This window comes from Camponotus floridanus, unplaced genomic scaffold, assembly GCF_003227725.1.
Source record: "Camponotus floridanus strain SB8 unplaced genomic scaffold, Cflo_v7.5 scaffold177, whole genome shotgun sequence".
Taxonomy (NCBI): Eukaryota; Metazoa; Arthropoda; class Insecta; order Hymenoptera; family Formicidae; genus Camponotus; species Camponotus floridanus.
In genome coordinates this window covers 62,760-83,017 of record NW_020229300.1, presented here as the reverse complement: position 1 = coordinate 83,017, position 20,258 = coordinate 62,760, and the positions used below count along the sequence as shown (strand labels likewise).

At 36.1% G+C, this 20,258-nt stretch overlaps 1 protein-coding gene across 2 annotated transcripts in view; it reads right to left on the bottom strand.

Moving 5' to 3' along the window:
• Positions 1–20,258, bottom strand: part of LOC105250173 (RNA polymerase II elongation factor Ell) — a 74,736-nt gene that overhangs the window by 40,389 nt on the left and 14,089 nt on the right. For both annotated transcript variants that reach the window (XR_003122595.1, XM_011256170.3), the window contains exon 2: positions 7,801–7,848. Coding sequence is in view for 1 of the 2 variants with exons in the window: in XM_011256170.3 (XP_011254472.1) it covers positions 7,801–7,848 (48 nt within the window). In the remaining variant the exon portion in view is untranslated. The remainder of the gene's footprint in view (positions 1–7,800; positions 7,849–20,258) is intronic.

Genomic DNA, 20,258 nt, shown 5'->3' with positions numbered 1-20,258 from the left:
TTATGCCGTTTCTTTTCTAGAGCAATCGCGTGTGAGGCGAATGCGCGTAAATACGTGTACGGATGCCACGGATGTAAGATAACAAATCGCATGAATGAACGGTGTAAATTGGGGAAAATGGAAAAAAATGGATGCCACGAGAAACGTAACACCCGCATATCGGCCGCCTACATACGCGCAAGGCCGCGACGATAAAGACATACTCGTACCACGACGGTATTATCCCACTACAATCTCGTTCATTTTATTTCGGTATTTTCTTCACAGCAGCATTATTATTAATTTCCGTATATATATATATATAATATTTTTCGCAAATAGTCTCTAAAAGATTTGATATTAGGCGCATTAAGGTTCAGTTTAGTTTTGTTTGTTTGCTTCTCCATTCCATATTATTGAAATCTTATTTTAGTGACCGATTGTGTTTTATCTTAATTCATCTCGATTGTTTTTTAACTATATAATATCGAAAGTATAATCCAAAGCCGAAGGGCAAGGATTAAAGATAATAAATGAATAAATATTAGAGTAGACGTGCGTTAAATAATTGTCGAGAGAGATTCATCGCGAAGAGACACTCTGTATACACACACGTGACCCGCATTCGATGTTCGCGTATATATGTTCCTATTCGCAATGTCGAATCTCGATTACGTTTATGTTATTTTGAAACGGGAGTTAAAACTACGATAGAATGTGTGCGAGCAGCTCTCTCGACCTATATTGTCGTTTCGCATCCCTGGTATTCCAATAAAAAAGTATCAAATTATCGATCTCTGTTATGTTTATATATAATGCGGGACAAAAAAATCTATCTAAATTCTCTCGATATTTATTACAAGATTCAGTATGACAAGAGTTCAAGTTAAAATATTATAATTAAATACATATCGCGATTAACAATAAATGCATGAATAATTATACCGCGTCATTTGCTATCTCTGTTTCAGTATTGCGATGCTACAGTCGCTTCTTGCGATAGTCTGGCATTTCAATCAAAATGCAATCTTGTTCTCTCTCTCTCTCTCTCTCTCTCTTTTTGACGTTTTGGCAAGAATACAGTAATGTAATGCATGCAATTAAAAAAGAATGCGGCAAAGTGTTCATAGGCGCACCTTGCCCAAGATTTTCCCAACTCGACTCCATTTTTGGCTTGAAATAAAATTTATGACGCGTAGATTACGAATATGCAAGTTTTCAGATGGACCACCGAGTTACCATTTAATACATTTTTACCCCTGTAAAAATGTTAATTTTTTACATTCTAACAATCTATAACTTATCTCTATACAACTATAACTTATCTCTATACAATCTATAACTTATTTTCTCTAGAACAACACCTGAATCCATTTGATTTGGAAACTTGCATATTTTAAATCTACGTGTCGCAAACTTGATTTTAAGCCAAAAATCAAGTCCAATCTCGAATTGAAAAAATTTAGGCAACAGATGTTGACATTCTTCAAGGCAAAATCTTTTTTCTCAGATCGTCCTCGTTTTGCATTAAATTCGTGATATTTGTGTACACAATTCTTAAAATTCTTAAAATTAATCGATGCGTATCACATATTGCGTATATGTGACATATATCAGTGGAGCAGAAGCCGGTATGTATCGGTTCGTAAAGGTCATCTGCAGAGGCAATTGCATATCTACGTCTCGCCGCCATTTTAATATCAACATCGATACGCGATCCATGAGCATTCGGCGCGTCAGGATAATCGTCATCTCTCTCTCTCAAGGCTCGATACTTGGAATTAGATTCAATAATTTTTAGTACGATATACGTCGAACAACATTCCAAACAACAACCATTACCTCTTACTTACATCGATTAGCTGTTAATATATATTTGACACATTTTGAATATAAATCAATTATAAAATAGCGTGCTATATATATCTTTGCATTTTTTACACATTTACACCGCAACGTGTCTTCTCGCACAATATAAATATCTATAAATACATACGTGTCGATAATAATAATCAAAATAGCGTCTCCGAGTAATGTTAAGCCGTTTAGACAATTAATTAATAAGTCATTAATTATAAATTAGAAGCGAAGATTATATAAAATTGCAGGATCTACGATATCCATGCTTCGTCTACGCAAGACTCGCATAACAGAGAGAATTTCACGTATTACTTGTGCGAGACCACGCTCGACCTTCCGAATGCCACAAACGCACGACCTTCGTTTTAGGGTTGCATCGCGACGCCCGCCCGGCCCGTCTATTCGATGATTTCTGCTCGACCCACTTCTCATTACGATGCTTAGATTCGACTGCTAGAATGGTAAGTGGGTCACGCGTAAAAGTAACTGTTACGGCAGCGACGTTTCGCGTGTCAGTCGTGATTGACCGCGGTGGGTACCAACCACCTTTATGTTGCTGGACACACATTTTTACATACGTATTACACGCGTGTGTTACGCGTGACTATGCGTAACCGACTCAAAGCGGAAACGTGTATCGCGAAAACAATAATTGCGCGCAAGGAATCTTCCGCCTTATAATTCGTCCCTGAGGGAACACATGTCATTTGTCCTTTACTTTTTAATTAAAAGAAAAAAAATTGTGCGAAACCATGTCCGACCGTCATCATCATCAAAGTGACGCTAGTTGGCCCCGCGCATATTTCATCTACTGTGCAAAACGCAACAACTACTTTACTTTCACGCTAGAATGCTGCGTCTTTTCGCAAAGAGAAACTAATTTTTAAATTCAATTCCATCCGCTCGATAATACTACTGCAGGAAAGAAACAATGGCAGTCTACGTTATAAAAGGTTTTTTTGCCAGGTATAACGTAACGAGAATTGACTCACGCCCCATTGCCTGATTGCACTCTTGTGCAACTGGTGAAAACAAAGTTTACAAAATCACTCATGATCGGATTGAATGTCTGATCGATTGGAATCAATGAAATTTCTCAAAGTTCAAACAGCCTTCTTTAAATAACTTTATTATCTCGCAAATGATAACCTCGCTATTTACCGATTCTCCTATGGTAAATGTCGATTGTGTTGTATAAATTATTTGAAATTAAAATGCTGAAATGAAAGAAGCGAGGATTCTGTTAAATGCGAGTGGTTTGAAGAAATCGATATATATTTTGCACACAGCGGGAAAGAGCATTTTCTAGTTTTCTAGTTTTCTCCGTTGGAATGTATCCGCGATGATTGACAAATTCTCGAAATGTGCTCTTCCACCTCTTCGAAAACTCCAAGTTTCCAGTTATTGAATCGACGGCACAATATTGCGAAATTGACATATTCGTCGTATCAGTCGACTACATTAAGTATATGTCGACAACATTAAGGATTTTTTTCTCGTTAATTTCTTATATAATACATTGGACGTATTTCAAAAACCGTTATATATATATATAAATGATTCAATAATAAATAACAATCTCAAAGCCGTCTGTATGATTAGAGCACTTTCAAGTCATTGCTAATCGTAGCTACTTTCCTTTACTTTAAAACTAAACATTTTAATGCGCAGCATTGTTACATCTATATATATGTCTTATTTTTTCCTAGTTGTTAAATTAAATTATTCTTGTGTCATTACATAAATTAAAATTTTTATCTTCGTGAATTTTTGTGTCACATAATTAAAATCGAGATTTATTATATAAAAAAATAAGGTTAGTATAATATTTACGATTTTAAAGGTCAATTATATTGTACAGGACAAATCCACAAATTTATTAATTTTATATTTTAAAACTGTTTTGGGCAACGTCAAATTCACGAATCTCGAAATGCATTCGATTTATTAACCTTTGACGAAGCTCTGATCTATATAGGTCCTCCTTAATAATGGCAATAAAATGCGCTGGATAAAATCTATACCTATATATAATAAAGTGGCTGCTCTAAGAAACTGAGTGAAAGGCAACAATGTGAAGGCGAGCGTTCGTACGTAATGCACACATACATACATGTAGAATCGAGCACGTGCGCGCACCCACTGTCAGTCGCATACAAATCTGCGCGAAAAAAAATCTCTGTTATCGCTAAACTAAATATATTCGAATAATAGAGATTCTCTGCATTCGTGGTAAAATTCTGCGAGAAAGACAAGAGAGGAAAAATTTATAATCTGAAAGAGAAAGAGAGAAAGAGGGATGATGGTGGGGGAGGGGGGAGATAAGGTTACGTGGCACGAGTATACGTGTCAAAGAGTCATATGTTTGTACATGTATAAGAAAAATCCCCCTTTTCCCTATTCTCATTGTCCGATTGCCCGCACACGTATCATTCTCGATCGTGCCGAGCATTGCTGTTATACGTGAAATGAAATCGCTCATTGCACGCAACACATACAAGTGCACGTTGCATACGAGCACCCGTATACGAGCCAGACGGGCGTTGTGCAGAGAAGGTTCTCCCGCGAGTAGAGATTGGTTCTCCCAGGATACGTTAGCCGTGACAAGGACGTCTGCTAAATGACGAATTATACCAGAATAATCGCTTTACACATTTCTCCACACTCCACGCTCCGGAATGAATTTTATCTCATGTAAATAAGGGAAAATAAGGAGAAATAAGTAAAAAGAAAGAGATAGAAAACAAAATGCTCGAGTTTTTCTCAGTAGTTTGGAACAATCCTGAATGGACTATTCTTTGTTCGTATTGTTATACCGAAAGTATGTCTGCGTGCGCGCATACGCGCTGCAATTAATCAAAGATTTAATGCATCTGTGTTCATTAAGAAAATTGACAAGTAAGAAAAGTTAAAACCAACTACCGTCAGGAAATACAATTTTGCACAAGATTGTACGTATTTAATTTAAAAATCGCAGATACATATATTTTGTATATAACATGAGAAATAATACTTCTGCCGTTACTGTGCGCAACTTTCAATGATGTCAGAGATTTTGTTTCCCCCGAGGACTCTCTCATGAGTTTGCTAACGAAATATTCCTGCAAAATAATTATTCAGACATTGAATATGAGGCCCTAAGGCGTTACCTATGCGCGCAAAGGTCGATGTTGACGCATCGCTCTTTAGAATTTCCAACAGTGAAAGACTATCAAAGGTCAGAGTGAAGTAGATAAATAAACCATCTTCGTAGTATGAATAGAAAAATTGAGAGAAGCGGTAGCTCTCTTTACCAATTATCCGGAAAATAAATGAGCGAGAAATTACTATTAATCTGAGATAATAATGCGAAGAGGAGAGCAACGTGTGCAAGTTAAAGATTTCTATAAGAAATTTAAAAATTCTGCAGTTACACGTTTAAACGTTCTCCAATGTTTCTCAAGAATTTTACTGATATTTAGCGATTAAAGTCACACATACTTTCTATCGATATAAGCTTTAAGGATTAATTACGATATTGTAATTCACGATAAATCACGTAGTTAGCATCAATTCTTTTTTTAAGAAGAAATACACATTGGACAAAGAAGTTTCTCGAATGAAAGAAAATATGAAATATATTAGACTCTGAAATTGTATTTTGCTTAGTTTCTCTGATTGTGAAATTAAGTTTTTTTTTTATGTTTTTAAAATTAACAATGGAAGCTTATCTTATCGAATATGACATCATACGTATCGTTGCAACATATACGCAGGTGAATAAACAATGTCTCGACGACTACGTTCGAGAGCAAGGGGAAGCCGATGAAGGACGAAGGGAGCAGGTCAATTACCTTCAGATTACCGAGAGAGATTTTCTATCGACGATTCAACCGTCGCTATCGTTAAGAAACACCAGTGGCATATGGCTGTCGCGACTTAAATGTCCTTCTTAAATGTTCGCACGAAAAGGCTACTTTTTTTCTAACGAACATAAATAATTCAATGTATGTCAATCGCGATAATTATATAAATCTGTACGAAATGAATAAAAGGGCTGATTTCATCAACTTTGAGTCAATTATGATTTTAATTAAATCAAGGCCTAATTGGAAGCATTTAGTAAGCCAATTAATAATTTCGTATTGTAGATAATGATTAATCAAAAAACGATATACGTAATTACTGTGTGTGTGGTTAAAGTATTTTTTAATTTACCTTAACTTTCATTCCCCTCTAATTTCTAATGCGATAAAGTTTCGAAGAATATTAATGTGTCCTTGTGTACGTAATGATAAAATTAAAAAAAAATCAAATTAGACTAAATAAAGCATACTTGATATGAAGTAAGGCAACTGTATATCTTTTCTGTATATCTTTTCTTTTAGTAACAAAAATACGCTCAATGTTCGAAGGGTCTTTAGTTTGAGAGATCGAACGACGGCGGCGAGAGAAAATGGTGTATAACCTTGCTCGAACGACCTCGATCGCCTTCACCGAGGAACCTTCGATGTGTGTGTGTGTGTGTGTGTGTGTGTGTGTGTGTGTGTGTGTGTGTGGGGAAGCCATGCGAACAAACAAACACACACACACACGATCTCACGACTGTTCGGCCGGCTGACATCGGACTCTCGCAACGCCACGCCGCTCCGTTGCGAGATCTCTCTCGCGTTAATGCGAGATGCGCCGTCGCATCGTTCATGTGAAAGAGATACTCTGATGACCAAGTAAAAATTTAATTTGATTGAAAAAAAAGTATACATATGTACAGGATGTTTCGGAAAGATGTTACAAAAATTTAAAGAGCAATAGTCTAGATCAAAATAAGAAAAAAACATTCGTATAAACATATGTCCGGAGTACTCTGTTTTTGAAATAAAAGATTGAATAAAAGATTTAGCTCTTGAAAAGGTGTGGCTAAAAATACTTTTTGCGAATACAATGATAGTTTTAGGGATAAATTACCTCCACTGTCATTTTTACGTGTAATTGAGAATAGTTGGAAACAAAATTTTTAATTTTATCTCTAGAAAAACGTTACTGTATTAAAGCTTTTATTAATAATACAATTAAAGTAGTTGTTCAGATACACTTTTCAAAGAAATTTCAGAGAGGGGGGGGAGAGAGAGAGAGAGAATTGAAGTATTTTTTTAACACTCTGTATAATATAATAGAAAATAACGCAGAATAAAGTGCTATATATATAAAATATATATGTACAAGAAAAATTCAAATTTTTTTCTGGAGAATTGCGTAAATATCGTAAAATGATACATTTAAAAAGTGTGTCAAATAAAACATTGATAAATAATTAAATGATTATTAGCCAAAATGTTGATAAATTAAGAGAAATAAATATTAATAAATTAAAAGAAAAAACATTGATATCTCGCTTTTTCGTTGTGTGAAAATTTTATTGTATTTTTCTTCCTTAGTATATATAACTTTCACTGTGGCATTGCCCAGATTTTTTAATTAACTATTAAAAGGTTGAAGGTCTTTTTACCGTCATCTAGTAGAACCATACGAATTTTTAAGACGGATATACACTGATTCATGAAAATAATTAATCCCTTGTTGCGATTGTCAGCAAGTGGAAAAAATCGATATCAGTACGTAGAATGTCATCGTATGCTAACGTCATAGGTATTAAATAGATTCAGAGAAATACGATTGCTTATGTAATTAATAGTTATGACAAACGTTATGAAAGAGAAGACGGAAGCGCTGTTCTTCCACAAACATACCTATATAGATTTTACTAACGGCCCTATTCTGGGCCAAAACCGGTTGCCAAGTCACCAATATTGGTGCGATAATGGCGCCCATGACTGGCCCAGCAATGGGATTTCTGGCTATTCCTATAGTGAATCTTTAGTAGCGTAGTTGACCGATAAAGCGATGCTTAATGTTGTAATCATCGTACGACTTTAACAATTTACATGATAGAAAAGAAAGAAAAATATTATCGCTTTGACTCACCCCTTCATTTTGTAGGAACTGTATTTTAGGTTTCTCGATGATCTTATCCTGAAACAGAAAAAGAGTCAAGATTAATTCTCTTTTTTTATAAATGTAGATCGCGCGAATGCATAAATAATTAATTAAAAAGAGCTAAGCGATTAAGTTATTGCGCAAAAATATTCTCAAACTACCGTTTGAGAAATTATGTAGCGATAAAGAAATATCATATGAAAAGATATGAAAAGATATCGAACATTACCGAGAAATGTCCATTATTCGCAAATCGACAAAGCCGCGCGGATGAAGAGCGAAGTCGCATGAATTCGCGGAGAATTCCAACCGCAGACGTTCGTCACTGTAGGTGTGTTACAGCAGCAGTTAATTCGAATAAGGGATCGATTAGCGTAATTATTCGGTACCGCGTGCTCGTTCAACTTGGTTCACACGCGAGCAATCGGACGTTGACAATTGACAAAGCAAGCGCGGGCGATTAGGCCCGCATAAAGTGAATGTAAAAACGCGTCATTTTGTGCGCGTGAAATATATACGAGCATAATCTGAAAAAGGGAAAGTCGGCCGCTAAAAAAGCATCATCGTTCATTTATATCTGTTATCGAAAGAGCACGAAAATGTTTCAAAAAGAAGTTACAACGGTTAGAATTATAATAATACTCGTGGAATATGTGTTGAATAAGTCGCGATGTGTGTTTGCCTCGTATCGAAATATTTTCTCTGTTTTCGATAATGCGTATGTTACATTTGTTAATCATTTATTTGTCTCGATTAATTTTTTGCATCGAGAAAATTGTTTGAAAAGTGCAGTTTGTAAGACTGTTTCTTTGAGTGCGCAAGAATGAAAAATGTAGCGAATTTGGAATATCACGGCAAAGAAGAATAATTTGTTGAAAATATTGAAAATAATTTCTCTTTTTGGATGCACAGCTAAATTCGTATGCGATACAGTATATATCAGCCCTTTATATTCATACATCCACTTTCGATTGTTTGAATTGTTTATTCAAAAAAGTAGTCCCGCAACAATTATTACAGCAACAATTATTTAGATATGAAAAATTAATTGAGATCGATAAATGATGAGCAAATATTATAATACGTCTTGCACTAATCTATCTAAATGACAAAGATAGAATTTTTATTTGAAAGATGGAATTTATATTAAAACTGTCAGCGAAATTTAGAAAAAAATCTTGTCGCGCCTATCCATATTGTCGCTACCTATAAAATTTGATTCTACTAATACAGAAAAATCGTTTCTCACAAAGATCGTTCTAACTGTAATAATTCACTCGCTGTAGAAATTCATATTTATTCAATGTTTAATATTCAATGATTAATATTTGACAATGGGACAGCTTGAATTTATTAGAAAGAATTATTAGAAACCTGCCGCTATAAATTCCACGTGCTACAATGCTGTTATAGGATAGGAAAAAAGTAGCGATATATAATTTTTGTTGTAATATCTATGGAAATCTACATGAGCAAAATATGTTGTTATTGGTCGTGAGTTGAAATTATTACGAGTGTGAAAGATTAAACTATTACTATTTAAAATAAATATCTTACAAATGATATTACTTGATTTTTATCTAATATCTATGTTTCTACATCACCAGCGGCTCGTGCGAAACGGTATGCTTTCGCGATAATTCCTCATGGTCGAGGAACTTGGAGCAACGATGATTATACTTTGATAGTCTATGGAAAAAATAACGTACGGAGTTCGACAACGGTAGAGAAGTCCATTACAGGGGGTTCTCTCTCTGTCGTGCTCGCATGACAAATATCCCGTATGTGCTTGTGGGTTGTATAATTTACGGCGTAATGTGACGAATAATTATACTCTCTTGTACGGCGTATTACATAAACGCGACGGGGATAATCGAGCGTCGCCCTACTTGGTCGCTTTCACTCAATAAAGGGATTTATTACATATTTTAATTATTTCTAATAATCGCCTGCCTTCGATTACTTTATCTTATTCGAAAGAGCGTCTCGTCGAATCGCCGAATGTTACAATCGCATTCGTGTTTATCGATTTTAATGGACCTAACGATTTAATGAAAAATATCGTTAAATATCTCCCTTTAATTCGGAGACATGATTGAAGAAATATTCTTAGAACAAAAGGCAGTTTTGCGCAGGGGAGTTTAACGGAATGCCCCTTGTGCGATGCTCGAAAATTAACGATAGTCATCGACTACACGCACGCGTGCGCATCCACGTGGTGTCGAGAGGACAAAGTGTTTCCCTCTGAAAGGGGATGAATAAGTCTTTCTCTCCCGCGGCGAAGAATAAGTGAAATTTCGTCGTCGCCATCGGTATTGTTGACGCGGGTCGTTGGCCTCAAATATGGTCGGAAATATGAGAGGGAAGGAGTTTATCATTCGTTGATTAAACTCGTTTATGTGACAACATTTATGAGAAAGTAAATAAATGATCGAGGAGGAGAGAAATGAAAAATTTGAGATAACAGGTTTATTAGAAAAGTAGAAGACTAAATTTGCAAGGGGCTCGTGACATTTTGTATAATTTGCATTCATATGTTATTATAAGAATCAATATAAATATAAATATATGAGACGTAAATATAAAATGTAAAGGATGTAAGATAAAACGTAGGTCAAAACGTGATTTTGTCGATAGAGAACACAGAGACCGATCCGCGTTATTCTCTACATTTTAATTTGACGAAAACGTTTCGTGCGTCCTCGACAAGGTTCTTGCCAGCCAGCCATTTCTCTCAAACAAGAGAACCTCCTCGGGGCGGCAGGTCAATAACTCTTCGTCCTGGGCGCAATTCCCCTGACTTCTCTCTCCTCGTCTCTTACGCATCGCATTCTCACCCCCGACGGCGGTGGCAGCGACGGCGACCCTTTATCCGTTTTCTACGAGAATTGGATCTCGGGTCTGATCTCCCGTGCGTTAGCGACACAACTCGTCATGGTCTATACGAGTTAGGTTATTCATTATTATTACAGATTAATTATTTGTTTCATTTGCGCATTCAACTGGGTGAATTTGACGGGGCGATCGATTCGTTAATTGCCAGCAAATAGAATATTCGAATTTTGTCGATTAATTATGTCGACTGAATATCGTGTTTACAGAAATTTTCTTCTCATAATGATTGTGGTTTTCCTCGATTTGATGAGTCGTCGTGTCGTTATCAATTGCTATATATATATATATATATATATATATATATATACATTAAAATTTATACACACCCGCGCGCGCGCGCGCACACACACACAGAGGAGCCCTGACGTTCCAGTCAGACTCTGTGATCTGATAGGAAAATTTAATTCTGAATAAAAAGTCTTCGATAAACATGATCGGAAAATGTTTTTTTAACAATTTTGCGTTCAAAAATCTTTGAAATTACGTTTTACAGTAGAATAAAGTTTGTAGTTAGCATTTAATTTCATACACGTGTGTGTGTATATATATTTCAATATATATATATATATATATATATAGATAGATAAAATACCAATAAAAAAAGTGGATTTTTTAATCTCTTTCAAAGAAGAGATAAATTTTATTTTTCAGATAAAGGACAATTCTTTTTACTTATAGAAACTTATATATTCATGCATATATATATATGCATAAAAGCAAGTACGCTTTCAACAAATGACTTTACATTTTTATTCATTCGTCACTTTTTGAGTTTCATTTTGATTTCTCATCTAATTTTGGACGAGAAGGCAGAGGGCAGACACATCGGTCGCGATATTCTACGCCGGGAAATGCAAACTGGGAACGTTTTGCAAATTCATTTCTTAGGAAAATGGGAACGTATTTTTGGTTCTTTAACCCTGAATGCATACGTAATAAACTGCTGTTATTGCTGTTGCTACCAACCAATACAGAGCGGTGATCGCTGTAATAATGCGCGATAAGAAACCATCTAATTAAGTAATTAAACACACAACTATGCTACGCGGCATCTATACTCGTGAGCAACTCATTTAAACTGTAAAATTGTTTTTATTAGCCAATTGAACTATTTTATCGTCAGATGAATGAGATGCATCTTACGAGCGCATATTATGGATTATCACGGATGCAAAATGTCAATCGCATGATTAATATTGCAATTATTACACAACTGATTTCGTCCAAGTAGAATCCGCGAATCGGTAATGAAGACATGTACCGGCTCACGCAAGACTTTAAAGAGCCAAACATCTTACTCTCTTGATACGAGCTTAATTTATGATTAATAATTCTTTTCAAGGGGGATTACGCTTTATGCTTACGCAGATAAGTGCGACAAAAGTGCGAAATCAGTAACGACTGCCTACTTGCGCGTCCATAATCAGATGTTCGCGGTATATGCCAACGAAAAAGGAAGGCGGTTCGCCAAAAATCTCTCATTTACCGGTCGGCTCTCGATTAATTGCTTTCGACACGGGTATAATCGAGAGCCATGCGACGAGAGTTGCACGGTTGCCGGTTCGCAACAGGTAGACAGCAGCAGGCAGCACATGGCGCGCTTATTCACCTCGCTGCGACGAGAAATTCGCCAACACCGCCAACTGGTTCACTTTCTCTCGGGCGGCGAACTCCAGCCTGCTGTTCATTTTGCCTCCCTTCATACGTACACACACGTATACATGGCGTACACGATTGATGCACGCGGACAACACGTGCACATATAGTACATATATATATAGTACGTATCAAGTATGCCGATAAAATTGGCATATATTCCAATTAAATATATATTTGAAAAAAAATTGGAACATATTCTAATTATTCTAATTATTAATCTAATTTAAATTTAATTTCTTTAATCAATTTATATTGATTTATATTTGAAAATTTAGACATTTACGTAACCTGTGAACAATATACTAATAAAATTGGCAGCGCCAAGTTTTTTTAATTAAAATTTTTTCACCTTTTTATTTTATATTACTTTTCAGTTTTCAATTTTTAAGTAAATTTTTAATTCTTTAATATTATTATTTTTTTGAAAAACAACTATTTTGTGTATAACAGGGTTTTCATTTAAAATATTTCTATTTAACTAAATTACTTGTACAAGGTTTTTCCTCCTTATATTTCTACTTTGTACAAATTTGTATGTTTAATGGGCGCAATTACTTTATAGTATATATTGTATGCGCGTATACCGATCAATTTTCATCGGGCGATTTTACAGCTGGATTTTAAGCTGGATCGTAGTCATGAACCGTCGACATTTCAGCCTCTTGACAGGAGACCAACAAAATTTATACAGTCTATATAAATTCATGATATAAAGCGAATCATTTTTGTTATGTATTTTGTTTCAAGTTTTGAAAAAGATGTCTATCGTGTCGAGAATCATACATGAGAATCCCGAAACACTATCGAAACTTAAGAAAATGGAAGATTTATAATGAAAAATTGCGCTTTTAAGGCGCAAATGCAAAGAATTTATTACAAGAACGATTAGATTTACGGGTGATTAAGAGGCGTTTGCTTTCGACTTTGTCACGAATAAACTCGTGATGATTATACGCGGAATTTACGAACGACAATCGGCGAATTGGATTTGAAAGATCCGGGCGCCGAGAACGATTAGGCGTGGCCGCGACAAATGTGAGCAGAGCACTGCTTCGTCGTCTATTTAAACGCGCGCAACGCATTGTTTCTAAGCCTCCTTGTCCGTCGTCACTTTCAAACGTATGCCTTTCAAAATGCATTCATACAAGCCGCTACTTTCTCGTAGCTTCCATTCCCGATCTGCCTACATCGATATCCGCCGTTATTTTCCCTCGTGGCGGCTATCACACCGCAGGAAAAATTATTTTGCAATGCGTGATTGCATAGTGTAGAGATAAATTTTACGTTGAGTGTTTTTTAAAGATTAGAGTTTCCGTATAAAATTCAATAAAATATAACTGTGAGCGTCGAAGAAAAAAAGATGGATCATTATGGTTCATTATGAAAATCATGAGGTTCGTTATAAAATTGTCCGCTGTTACAAATTTCACTATCCTATTCAAAAATTAAAAATGATTTTTGAACAGTTGAAAGAATAATATAGCAAAAAAAAAGCATTGCGCGGGTAAAAAAAGCGGAAAGCTCGATATATCGTGTTCAGTGTTACGCAAACGACACGAGGCAAAACGATAGGCACGTAAAGACTATCGGTCACAATTATGGGGTGCTGGAAGAACGTCTTGCGCCAGCGCTATCTCCAATAAATCACGCGTTACGCTGAGAATTAATATTTCCACGACAGCGTCGCGCGATCATCGTTGGCTGAAGCTCGCGTACAATGAGCCGCGATAGACTTCGGACTCGGGATCGGGATGATTACGCGTGTCTGTAAATGTCAAACAAGTTTTGCGCGCACCGCATTTGGGAAAAGAAGAAATTGAATTCCCTGCTCGGCCAATCGATTGCCATAATCCAATCAACTGCGCGAATTGGCGAAAGGATTGCTCTTCTCGAACAGCGAAATCCATTTTAATTCGCTTCGTGCATAAAAAGCGGAATATCCCGGAAGAAATAAGCGGATAAAAGATTCGTGTACACGTCCACATCACGTCGGCGAGTTGCAGAAAAATAACAGTCGATATTTTAAGTATTATTAACGCCTTATTTATTTAGAAGAAAAGGGATCGTTGTAAAAGCAGCATTTTTTCTGTCAACTTGATTTTTTTCTTCTTCTTCCATTTGTAAATTTTATTTTTATTATCTCATTGTTGTACAACGAAGTCACCCGTTTGCCTCTCGATAGATAGATTGGATATGTAGCACGTACAAGTTGGATAGTAGAGGGAAAAGAATAAAAAGAGAGAATAGCATTGAAAAATCCAAACTCCAAACTAGCGACGAGACACGATTCACTAGCGTGACGCAAATTAACGAAAATTATAATAAAAGTGTGCTTCCTCTGGTAATCTCTCTGTGATTAATTATCTCTCGTATCAATACCAACAGCATCTGCCTGAAAATTTGTTATTAATATGCTAAGAAAAATACAAAGTTCCAATTTTTCATTTAATTCTTATTAAAATTTAATTTCTAAAAAGTAAATTATGCAACATAAGATTTAATAATTTTCAAAGTTTAATATTTAAAAAACAGCTCTCTCTCTCTCTCTCTCTCTCTCTCTCTCTCTCTCTCTCTCTCTCCCTACTGTCAATTTCGCATATTTAAAGGAAAAATTGTCTCATCCTTCATATTATCGAAAAATTTTGAAGAAAACACTAGTTTTATAAAAGTTGAACGTTCAATGCTTTACGAATATCCTGCAAAATGACACGCGCGTTTACGTATAATGTATTTTTTACTAGCAATAATTGTTACAAGGCTGTAAATCGTCGTGGAACGTGCGCGAGATTTGAGATGGAATAAATTTACCGTCCGTGTACAAAACGCGATACGATAAATAAATCGCGTAATTGTGTAATTCGCAGGGCCTTTACGCGATCGTTTTTCCGGAAATATTTCCAAACAGATGGGTGGGGAGAAAGGAAGGGAAGAGAAGAAAATACGCAATGCGACGTAATTCGGTACAGTTAATAACAGCGATCTCGTCGTATATAGTTTTTTACCATCGGTGGACGGATTTAAATTACCAGACGGCGCGGCCACATGACAATCGAATTACCAACAAGAGCAAACTCAGTTAACTCGGGATACAATAGATTCTGCCGTCCTGTCGGGACGACGCTCTTTTTTATTTCTTCTTTCCTCGGCGAAAAAGCGTCTCGTGGAGAGTAGATGGAGACAAAAGCTTGCGGATAATAAGAGGAAAATTGTTTCGAGGCTGAAAAAAAAACGAGGGGGCGGGAGGGGGCAATACGGAAAAACCGGACAATCCATTATTCGTGCGTTACCTTCTTAAGGGCAGATGGACAACATGGAAAAAGAGAGAGAGAAACCGGACGCCAAATATGGGTACGACGAGAAGGACCGAATCTCGTTTTTTCGAATCGAAGATCTCGAATCATTCGACGGAAAGCTCTTGTCAACTTCGGTAAATCCCCGTAAGCATTAGGGATAGCTTAGGACATAGGGATCCTTCTCACGTATACCACAATTCCCGTTTCCGAGTTTGGTCGTGTCGATGCTACATCGATGACTACCTCCTATGCATCTGTGTACTCGCATTTGTGTCATGTCGACTACCATCTGCTCCGTAGGGACGTGTTTATCCGGCCACATTGAGTTCAACCATTCATACACGAGATACTGCTACACTCTCTACGAATGTTATGCGTATGAAGTTTCTCAACCTTATATTCCATCTTTGCGAAATGTATTCTTATGATGAAAATTTAGCATCCTTTTCAATATTTTCAAAGTCGGGAGATTTCACATTTAATTAGAATAACTCAATTAATCAAAAATTATTAATTATAATTATAATATAATTATATATAATTGTAAATTATTAATTATAATAAATCTCTTTGTAAATTTCAACTATTAATTAAATCAGCATGCACACACACGCGCGCGCGCGCGCGCATATATTTAGATAGATTATACATATACATATATTTAGAATGAGTCGTGACATCCTCATGATCGTTAGCTGCAATGATGAAACGAAATATTTATAATCGTGCAACGCTATTGTTGGTCAAAAGTATTTTAATTTAGAAGTTGTGAGATTAAATATTTTGCGCACGGCTTTTCAGCGTACATAACCACAGGCTTTTCCACAGGGAACCGGGAAACGATGCGCGCCCACGATAATTGCTCATTCTCGGACGTTTATTTCGAGAGAGAAAACGCTTAAATTGCGGTAAGCGAGTAATGACGCGTGGAATATAAAATGATATCATTAAACTCGATATCATCGCTTGTAGAATGCAAATACGGATATCGTCCCGAATGAAGTTGCGGTTTACTTCTCATTTCTTTTTTCGACGTTTATCACATTATGAGCGTACGCGACAGTTATCCCGACCTTACGTCCGCGATATTTTTACGAATCGCGCAAATCGCACTTTTTCACCTATCTTAAACGACACAGTGGCTTAATTAATTCACCGGAAACTCACTGCAGACAAAATTAATTTCGTTCGAAATAACTCCTTTTATTTTCCATGCAAATGTGATATACTCCGCGTATTTTCAATTTTCATCAATCCTTCAGACGATCGAGAATCAGTTTCTCGTTCCTTAGATCCACCTTTTGGGACGACAAAGAATTGTACGTACACGTTAATATCTCGATTAAAAATCACAATGGAATGTTGCAAAATTTTTAAAAATTATAATATGATACTAATTTAATAACAAAATTTAAATTTGTAAATAACAAAATTATTACAATTAATAACATAATTAAAACATATTTAATCAAATATAAAATATAATCAAAACATAATTTAAATTTTGAAATGAAGATTTCTTCACGCTGATGATAAAGCACAAACGAATGATGATACACGGCGGAAAGGGCGCCGTTGATTATCGATCCGTAGAAACTCGACGGCTTCGGAGACTCGGTGGTATCTAGAGGGCGTCGACAGGGCGAGACGATGGAGTAACTCTTGACAGACATCGGACACGTTGTCAAGTGTCACGGGTACTCGGAATGGGAACGCGACAAGTGCGGTTACGGCTCGGAAGCTACGTCGATATTGACAGAGAGAGCTTCGATAACACAGAGTAGCAGACGCGGAAAGAAGCTCTCCTTTTCTCGCGTACGAGTCACTGCTATTCATATTGCGATTCATACATGTAAATCATGTTTACATGCCGCTGACGGGGAAGCGAAAACGGGAAAATATACAACGTCGGATGTGTGCGCGCACTATCCTTCTCGTGTCGGATAACCGTACGCAGTTAAGTGAATGAGAGAACGGTATCTTCTTACAAAGTTAAATCACGCCGCGGAGTAAAAGTTGGAGGTTGCTCGACGCCGACTCCTCGAGAACAACAAGTAGCGCGAATCACTGTCTTTGTGAGTGAAAGACAATAAAGGCTAAAAAAACAGCGCTCAAAGACAATGAGAGATTATATACGAGTAAGAATTTGAGCGAATGCTCGCGCAAGAAAATCTGAAAGCGCAGATATTTCTTTATAATATAGACATACACACGCGCGCACGCACATATGTTATATGCGCGCATACAGATCGTATCCTGTTTTGTGTGCCTTCTTTAAAAATTTAAAAATATATTAAATACGAAGCAATGTATGAATAATGAGATGAGTTGTATGTGAATACTAATAAGTATTATATATAATTTCTACTTTTACCATAAAGCTAATATGTTCTTCTATTACATTTCACGACATGTATAATCACACACATGTAATTTCTTCGTTTCAATGTAATAATAATAATTTTTACCAATCGAAGTGTATTATAATCGTTTAGCCGCACAAAAAAACGCGATTTATTACACTGAAATCGAATCTGCATGCATATCGGACGACATTGTATCAAAAGACTTGCGATATTTAAAAAAATGGATACATTCCATTTCCGTACATTTTTTTTTCAATTCGATTGTTGAAATCATGATTTATACGATTCTCAGTGTTGATAAAGGAAATTGTATCAAAACTAAGCGCTCGCGCCAGAAACTCGTAGGTGGATAGAAATGTCACCACGCAACCTACACCTTATAATTCGTGACACCGCGGCGACGCACATATGATTGTGAGACAATCATATGTGCGACGACGATACGTAACACACACGCACGCGCGCGCGCGCGCGCACACACATCGTGTACATGTATGCGTACATGCACGAGTGATCGCGATCAATGTCTAAGAGAGCAGAGTGAAAGGAGCACTGTAAATCAGACAGAGAGGCAACAAAAAGAACAAAAGGATGCATTTCATTGGATCAACCAGGAAAATAATACCGAAATTCGTTAATTTAGCGATTATTGAAAAGTTTGATTACAGTGGAATTTGATTAATTTTTCGGTTTTATATATAAAAGATTGAATAAAGTTTTACCACATTAAGTAGTCCTTTTGCGAAATTATAACACATAATGTTAAAACATTCGCAAAAGAGATTCTCAGTATAATTTAACGTATGTACAATTGAACGTAAATTTATCGGAACTTTCTCATACATAGTAGATTGTCTTGCCGCTTGAATCGGCTGATCGAACGCATCTATCAAGACGTTTGACGTTTCTTTTTGTAGCTACTTGTCCGTTAATTTCAGGCCACAAGATGTTTGCATTCGCGTGCTGGCAAAAAATATCGTTGTGAGGAGTAAAATTTTAAATCTCACCAAGCGTTATTACCAATTCGATGCCTGCAACATTCGAGATTCCCGCGTCATTAACCTTACATCTCCCACGTATACAATCGAGAAAATGCGAACAGAATCGCGTGGTTACACTCGTCGCTACATCTGTTATTGTCGCTATCGTGTTTAGTATTATAAATTTATTAGTATTACGATTCGCGTCTAAAAACTGCGCCGCAATTACGATGTCGTAGGTCTGAGGACACCATTATCTCGCTATTATTTCGCACTTTCGTCAGAAAGACCAGAAAAATCGAGGTCAGGAGGTTAGGCTCGGATAATTTTGATGAAATTGTACAAATCGTTTCATCGTCCCATTTTGGTATTAAAAAACCAAGACCGTATATTAGATGTTTGCTACGGATATATATTTCCAAGTGTTAAAATTGTTTGTTCCGAACCAATAGAATTGAATTTTTCAAGTAAAAATCAATTTTATTCATATATATTTCTTAATAATCTAGACACACACACACACATAATACGATTTTATAAAAATCTATAACATGTGACTCATTATATTGTAGCTCTTTTTTTACATGATACGGTGCTTTTTTATTATCGATTTCTTTTACTAACCAATTCACCAATTATATTGCAAGAAGCGGATACTCGTAACTTCAAGTAACGTATCCTTATATATCGATATAAAATTGTGATTTCGCCAGCCGAATATGTATTCCAATTAGTCGCGGTTTAATTTCATGATGGTATTAAGGATAAAAAATTAATACGATGACGATCGCATAAGACGATTGTTTCCGCGACAAGTTTTTCAAACAACGAATGGCATATGCCAGAAAAAGATGTTTAGTACCGCGGTAAACTATTCGGAAAGAAAATCAACGCGATGCATATCCAGGATGCAATTCTGGAACTTTAAGAATTTTAATCGAGCTCATGCGATAAACACCACTTATGAATTGATGATGGAATTTTCAAGATGGAACACTCGAGCACTATTGTAATGACAGATCTGTGAAAGCAAATGTTTCTTATTGCGAATCGAAATATGTTGCATAAACTACTACATACTAATTAGAAATTAGTACGATTTCTACTTCACAAAATTATTAAATTATTTTTTCATCGGTCTTGTTAAAAATTACGATTTTACAAGCGTATTGTGCAATTGGATTGCGATGAGAATATCTCAAATACTGTAATTATTACGTATCTTATAAATATCTTATTTAACCTTGGATTGA